Source organism: Cryptomeria japonica, chromosome 8, assembly GCF_030272615.1.
Source record: "Cryptomeria japonica chromosome 8, Sugi_1.0, whole genome shotgun sequence".
Lineage (NCBI taxonomy): Eukaryota > Viridiplantae > Streptophyta > Pinopsida > Cupressales > Cupressaceae > Cryptomeria > Cryptomeria japonica.
The window spans coordinates 621226933-621234805 of record NC_081412.1 but is presented as its reverse complement, the minus strand read 5'-3'; the positions used below and the strand labels follow the sequence as shown (position 1 = coordinate 621234805).

General features: G+C 36.0%; 1 protein-coding gene across 1 annotated transcript; it reads left to right on the top strand.

Annotated features, from left to right (window-relative positions):
- The first annotated feature begins 667 nt into the window (after window positions 1-667).
- LOC131075525 (receptor-like protein 12) lies at window positions 668-3622 on the top strand. The gene has a single exon (XM_058012371.2). It carries the CDS (start codon window positions 668-670, stop codon window positions 3620-3622), a length of 2955 nt encoding a protein of 984 aa, XP_057868354.2.
- Window positions 3623-7873: the final 4251 nt, after the last annotated feature.

The window sequence follows — 7873 nt, the reverse complement described above, 5'->3', positions numbered from 1 at the left end:
CATTCCCACATGACATGGGTTCGGTGCAGCATGCGGAGAAGAAAATTGAGTGATAACACGTGGGTTCCTTCCTTTCCACATACTGCACGTGGGTTCGGTGCAGCATGCGGAGAAGAAAATTGAGTGTACGTTCAAGGAAAAAAAATATTCATTGCTGTATGACATTCTGCACATCAATGGACTGGACATCCAGCAGAAAATTCAATGGACAGGGGCGCCTTTCGACAACAACTTTTTGGCGGTGGAAGAGATGATGTACATTTTGTCTTATTTATTAATATAATTAAATGTATTAATACTAAATGACTTAGATTTACCTTTATTATACAATTAGAAATATAAGAAATCTTTCATGTAAACAAACATAACCCTGATATAATCAGAAAACAACGAATGAACCAAAAATCCCTCTCCATATCAGAACAGACACCCGGAAAAACATTATTAAATACAAGTTTAAAGCAACACAATTGATGAGAAATATGTGAACCGCAGATCAGAAAGTAAAAAGTTATATACATCTTATAATTAATTTCGTCGAATATTCGCGGAAATCCGCACATATGCAAGTTAAGTGTCACAAATTGAGCGAGGGGGTGTATATATATATATATATATAACCACAGAGGTTGTGCCCCATACGGACTTGAGCCCTTTGCATATAATCATGTCTCCAATTTCGTTTTACATTTCTTTAAGTTTTGCCTTGGCCATTGCTATGATGATTGATTTCCCATATACCAGTGGATGTAAAGATGATGAAAGAAGTTATCTGCTCGATTTCAAAGGGGGCATAAACGACATCTTTGGTCGACTAGGCTCATGGGGCGGATACAACTGTTGCGAGTGGGAGGGAATTGTTTGTGATTACCAAACAAACCATGTCATTAAACTTGATCTCAGAAACCCTTATCACGAGATAGATGATCGTGGTTATCAAGTCAACCGTGAGTTAAAAGGGGAGATTCATCTATCTCTGTTTAATCTGCAACATCTGCAGCACTTGGATTTGAGTTGGAATAACTTCCAAGGCATATCAATACCTCCTCAGTTGGGAAGACTCAAGAGGCTTACTTTTCTTAGCTTGGCTTATGCTAGATTTGGCGGAGAAATCCCTCTAGAGTTGGGAAATTTGACAGGCTTACAGCATCTTGATCTTTCAACATATCGGAATAATAAAAAATGGAGACTCAAGAGTTCAAGGTTTGGAGAATGGATAAGAAGCCTGAGAAAATTGGAATACCTAGCGATGAAGAAAGTGAACCTTGGAAATGCATCTCACAATTGGGGCGGCTCCCTCTCCACTCTCTCCAATCTTAGCCAGATTTACCTATCGGACTGTGGTCTTTTAGGAAGTATTCCTCCACTTCTAAACCTCACCCGTTTATCCCATCTCCATCTACGATATAACTCATTTCCATTCCCAGTACCAGCTTGGTTCCAGAATGTCTCGTCCATGGTTTCACTTGATCTGCATGTATGTGGTCTCATTGGTTCCATCCCTTCCAATTTCCTGTATGAAGCTTCAAGTCTGAGCAATCTTCGCCTGGGAGGAAACGGTTTACAGGGAGTAATTCCTCCTCTATTTGCTAACTTTTCAAAAATTCAGAAACTAGATCTTGGTAGCAATTTCTTAAATGGGGAAATACCCCCATTTGGCTCTCCAGCGGGGCTGCAGTCTAGTCTTTCAAGTATTGATCTTTCCTTTAATCATTTGAAGGGTAGAATACCATACTCTCTTGGTAGGCTTTCCTCTCTCGAATATCTGGATCTCATGAAAAACCAGCTAAATGGTGATATCCCCACCACTTTGGGTCAGCTCTCTGTATTAAGTTGCCTTAAATTAGATTATAATCAGTTGTCTGGAGCAATACTGAATTCATTTTCAGAGCTTGCTAGATTGAAAGTGCTGTCACTTTCTTCCAACAATTTAACAGGCGGTGTTTCCATTTCGATGTTCCAGAATTTGAGTCAACTTAGTATACTCATGTTATCTAATAATCAGCTGACAATCGACATTCCTTCAAGTTGGGCTCCACAGTTTCTTCATCTCAAGCACCTGGGATTGAGCTCTTGTAATATTGAAGGCAATTTTCCAGCATCTCTCTCTACTCAATATTCACTTGAAGACTTGGACCTGTCAGATAACAGAATTCGGGGTGATGTTCCTACTTGGCTGCGGGATCTTACCAATCTTAAGATGCTGAATCTTTCAAATAACCAACTGGGAGGCTTTCTGCCCCAACTCAATTACAGTAATTTTGATTTTGTGGACTTGCATAATAATAGCTTTCAAGGCCCCATTTCAGCTCTTTCATTTTATGGATTCATATTGGATTTGTCACATAACATGTTCAATGGCTCTCTTCCTACTACACTGATTCCATGGTACACTCTGTCCTTGTCAGCGAATAATCTGATTGGAGGTATTCCAGATTTAATATGTACACCTGGAAATGGATTGAAGATTTTGGATTTGTCGGACAACAGGCTAACGGGTTCGATTTCTGCACATTTGGGGAGATGTTCGTATCTTAAATTCTTAAATTTGGCTCGAAATAATTTCAATGGTGAGATGCCAGTGGAGCTGGGAAATTTGACTCTACTTCAGACATTAAACCTCAATGGAAACAATTTGCAAGGTGTTATTCCTCCATCTATTGCAAATTGTGCAAATATTGAAGTATTCGACATAGGAAATAACAGGTTTCAGGGGAGCATCCCACTTTGGATTGGAATGATGAGACGTTTACAAATTCTCAGTTTGACTAATAATAATCTTGCAGGTAGTATTCCACAGCAGTTGTTTGAGCTACAGAATCTCCAGGTCTTAGATTTATCTCATAACAATATATCGGGTACTGTCCCTGAAAGTTTAGAAATGCTGCTTGCTATGGTAAATCAATCGCAGAATTTTGAAATGAAAAGTTTTGAGGCAAGTACTGCTATTTGGACTGAAGTCAATACATACATCTATAAAGATATATTAATTATGGATCAAATAACGCTCTGGATCAAAGGAACGGCACGTCCATATCCAAAAATCTGGAGGGCATTGAAAGTCATGGACCTGTCACATAACAAGCTCCAGGGTAGCATTCCTCAGAAAATGGGACTTCTCCGGGGTCTAGTTGCTCTCAATCTTTCAAATAATAATATGAGTGGCTCAATTCCAGAATCCATGGGTCAGATGGTTAATCTAGAGTCTCTGGATCTTTCAGAAAACAGGCTTTCAGGAAAGATTCCACAGGACCTTGTAAGTCTCACGTTCCTTTCTGTTTTAAATCTTTCAGACAACATGTTCTATGGATTAATACCACAGGGGAACCAGTTTTCAAACTTCGAAGCTTCTTCAATTTTAGGGAACCCTCAACTTCGGGGGCCTCCCCTTGAAAATAGAACACAGACCTCTGGGTTTGGAGAAAGAGGCAACCAGGTAGAGTTGAATGGTACAGTTGCTGGAGATGCAGATGAAATGGATCGATGGTGGGCAGTTTCAGTGGGATTATGTTACGGAGTGGGATTTGCTACTGTGATTGCAGTCTTGTGCTTTCACATAGAATGGAAGTACAGATTCTTTGCTTGGCTGGATGCTCTTGTGGCTTATCTTTGTGAGCGCTGAAAACCTCTATCTGCCTGCTACATATGATAGTCTGCTATATGCACTAAGTTTGTTGTTGAGTTTATAATATATGATAGTCTGCTCTATGTACTAAGTTTGTTGTTGAGTTTATAATGGTGTTAGTTGTAATGTGTTGAAAATTTCTAAGCTAATGTATTGTACTATGCTACGGTATTTCTAGCTGGAAATAATAAATGATTTTTTTTTATAGTCTAGTTTATACTGAGTTGTAATCTATCATAGGATGCAAAGATATTTTATCAATGTAATTGGAAATGAAGTCTAAAATAATATATCTTATTTTGATCCGCAGACCATGAATTCATTTCTTTCCCATAGAACTGTCTCAACGTGTTGCAGAGGCTTATATATAATACATTGCTGATTTTCTCTTTCGAAATGCTGCCTGGTCAGTTAGTGAGCAGTATTCACTGTTGCAAAAATATTGCTATTACTTCGACATAACATTTGCTATTTTCTAAATCCACGGAAATGTCTACAATTGTGATAAAAGTTAACATCTCTTTCAGTTGCAGTGTGAAGTAAGCCCCTTCCAAGACAACAATCTTTAGAGTTAAGTTTTAGCCGCAACGACCAACCAAAATTTGAATTTGAACTATTTACAGGAAAAGGCACTAGGCTTCTTTAAGGCCTATGTTCAGATGCTCTATACTACACTAGCTCTGTCAGCCAAGTTGTGCTCTTCTCTCTGTCGTACTCTATCTCTTCACATTTTTTAATTGCATTAGATACATTCTGTTTTAGAAAATAATTAATTTAAAATATGTATTCCTTGATTATGTTTAGAAACTGAGTTGTTTTTAGTTTGAAGTTAAAGATTTATGTATTTTATATATTTAGGTTTAAGAGGATTTAAGTTTTATTTATGATGATATTTTATTAATTTTTTAGTTTCTTATTTTATGTCATTATGTTTTCTTTATTGTTATATAATAAGATGGATGATCTATTCTCTTAGTTTTCTCAAAAAGAATTTGACAAAGGGTGGGTAAATATCTATATCACTATGATACATAGTATCACTGTGTAAAGATGGATCTAAATAAATTTAAGTGTGAGGGATAAAATAGTTTAAAAAGTTCTATTTTGAACTTGGATAATAATTACATAGGTTTATGTGGCTTTTCTTTTTCCATTTCAGATAATTGGAACGAATATGCATTGCCATTATCTAATTATTTGTAAGTGTTTGGTAGCCATATTATTATTAAAAATATCTAATCTAATACCTCATTGCACATTTGTTGGTGGATATAGTCTATTTTAAAACCCAATCTCCTCACATGGTCATACTAGTTAAAAATGGCACTCATACCTATGATCTTGAAAATTGTGAAAGCTATGTAAATGCATAGATCCTTAATAGCTAACATAGATATGTAATGTGCCTTGTATGAACATTGTAGAAGGGAATACGTTCTCTCCTAACTAACCATTTTCTTTCAGAGTTCATTGAAATCCAAACAAGTAGTATTGTCCTTATCTCAACTATATTTGTCCTCTCTCACATGGTGTAGGAAAGCTCAATGAGTTCTTAGATGGAAATGGGTATTCACTTCAATAGATTTATTGTTGCTAGGACTAGGTGATATTCACCTAATATTTTATTTTATTACTTTACGAGAAAAAAATTGATGCGTGCCTCCAAAAATCATTGAAAATGTAATTGGATTCCCCTCATGAGCAAGAGAGGTAAAAGTTTAATTAATTTATCTTGTGACCTACAAATGTATGTAAACTAGCACTAAATAGTGGTTGACGCATGAGACTTGTCTCAATCTAGTTGTCTTTAATGGAAGAGCATCTGTGGTATGTGCATTAATATATTATTATTACAAAATGTAAGAATGGTTATGAACATGTCTAAGAGCATCTTCTTACTACTATGATGATTATGAGAAATCATGGCATATTACTTACAAGATGAGAGGTGCATACTATTCTAGAAGATTGTTAGGAATTATGTTTTGTACACCTTGCATAATGTTTATAATGTTTAATTTATTATTATGTATTGGTGCACATTTTGGGGGCCTAGAAGTATGTGAATCACTAGGAATTTTAACATTCTTGGGGTCACTTTATGTTTTTTATGTAACATTGGGACAGGGTTTCACACTATGAAAATGTATTTAATTTGATATTGGGAAAATATTAATAAATTAGAAAACTTAGTACACAATATTAAAGTTCAGGTCAATAGTTTTGTAATCAAATTATTTTAGTAACATAACTTAACAACATACAAGAAACATAAACAAACTCAAATATATAAAATGAAGCACAATTACAACAATAAAAAATTATCCAATATGATTTTTAAATGAGGAGGAGGAGTAGGAATAGGTACGACTCGAGAATTAGGGTTTCGTGTGGTGAAGCTGCTAAAGGGATATAGAGGAGGACGCTGATGGTGAGGATAAATATGATGAGGAGGCTAATGGTTCTTGTGTGTTGGCCTAGTTTTGGGTCATTTCTTTGCTTTTTGTTTGGAGTTGATGCTTTCCTTGGGGCTTGCCTAGTTTCAGGGGCAAGTTTGTTTGGTCTTTGGGCCTTTTCCTTAGTTATAGCCTCATTGGTGGATCTCTGTTGTTGATTTGGGTTATTGTGTGGCTCATATTCTAGGTGGTCTTGGGGGGTCTGTCTTCTTCCCTATTTTTCTTTTGGAAGGCTCTCTTCTTTTTGCATTAGGGAAGTTTTTTCCCTTTCTAGCATTACATTGTTGCTCATCTCTCTTTCCTCTCTTTCCTCTCGGTATGCTCTCCTTTGGTGCTTTGGCTTGTAGCTCTATTTTTGAGCTTGAGGGTTTTTCCTATCTTCTTTCAAAGTTTAGGTTATGGATCTACTTTCCTTAGGCTGATGTTGGCTATTTTCTTTAATAGTTATGAGCCTCTTGAACTTTAGTGGTGCTTGTTGGTGTTGCAGCCCCTTTCCTTTTCATGGAAGGTGTGTTTCTAGGGAGTTCATTGTGGTCTACTATCTGTTTTTGGTATTTGGAGCCTGGTGTCCAAGTTTTGGATTTATGTGTTTGTTGGGGCTCCTGTGTGTATCTCTTTGGTTGTTGGTAGGGTTTTGGCTATTGTTGTAGGTCTTATTCCTTTTAAGGTGGATGGTTGTTGTAAGGGCATCCTTAGATCAATATTTGGTGGCCTATTTTTGGTGTTCCATGTGTATTTCTCTATCATCAACATACCTATAGAGGTGGTCTTGTTGGTAGGAGCTATGTGGGTTGTGGTTGTATTTTTTGTTCCTATTGAGGTGGACGGTTGTTGCCTGGGCTTTCTCAAATATTTGATTGGAGCATTGTTTATGGTGTTCCTTTCCTTTCATAATACTCTCAACATACCTATAGAGTATTCTATTATGGTGCTTGTGAGGCTTCCCATTTTCAATCTTTTAGTTTTTCATGGTTTTACTCCTTATGAATTTTTTGTTCACAATGTTCTCGTATTCCCATTTGTTCTTTGGGGTTTTGGGTCCTCTCAAAATCAATAGAAGGTTATGAGAGCCTTTTAAAAACCCATCTCTCCAGTGTTTTATTATGCATGTTTTTTTCTATGAGTGGAGAAGAAAGGTTGTGGGAGCCTTGCAAAAACGCATGTTTCAAGTAAAGGGAACCTTATAAAACCCTTGGAAGGTTAATGGGAGCCTTGGAAAAACAGTTATCTCTTGTGTTATTGATACCTTATGTCTAAAATCATAGGTGTGTTGGGTGGCTTTGTCTATTCTTAGTTGATTTACTGTTGGTTGGTAGATGGTTGGTTGTTGTTAATCTTTCATTATATCTTTTGGTAGTATTCTGATTGTGGGTGAACTCACAATAATGGTTCCCACTTTTTTGCCACTTTTGACACTGAGATGAACATTTTAAAAATAATCTTCAACTTCCAAAAATTATAACTTTTCAATTATTAAGAATTTGAAGATGATGTAAATTAGCGATTTTTAGCATTTTGTTTGTAGATTCTAAATATATCTTTTTCAATTTTTTAAAAAAATTTAAAAAAAAAAATTCATCTCCCTTGAAAAGTAGTTTTTTACAGCCAAGTACATTTTTTAAGAGTGATGTGCCTCCCGAAACGCATATTTTTTTGTATATAAATGATAAAAACTAAATTCTTTCAAATTTGGGTTTGTAATATCAATATCCAGTGGTTGTTCTTGGTTTGATAGTGATATGTTGAATATTTTTCCCTTTATTAAATTTTGAAGTCCGACTAGTTATAATTC

Excerpts from the sequence above, each read along its gene's own strand:
- LOC131075525 (XM_058012371.2), top strand. The coding sequence starts at position 668 with ATGTCTCCAATTTCGTTTTACATTTCTTTAAGTTTTGCCTTGGCCATT.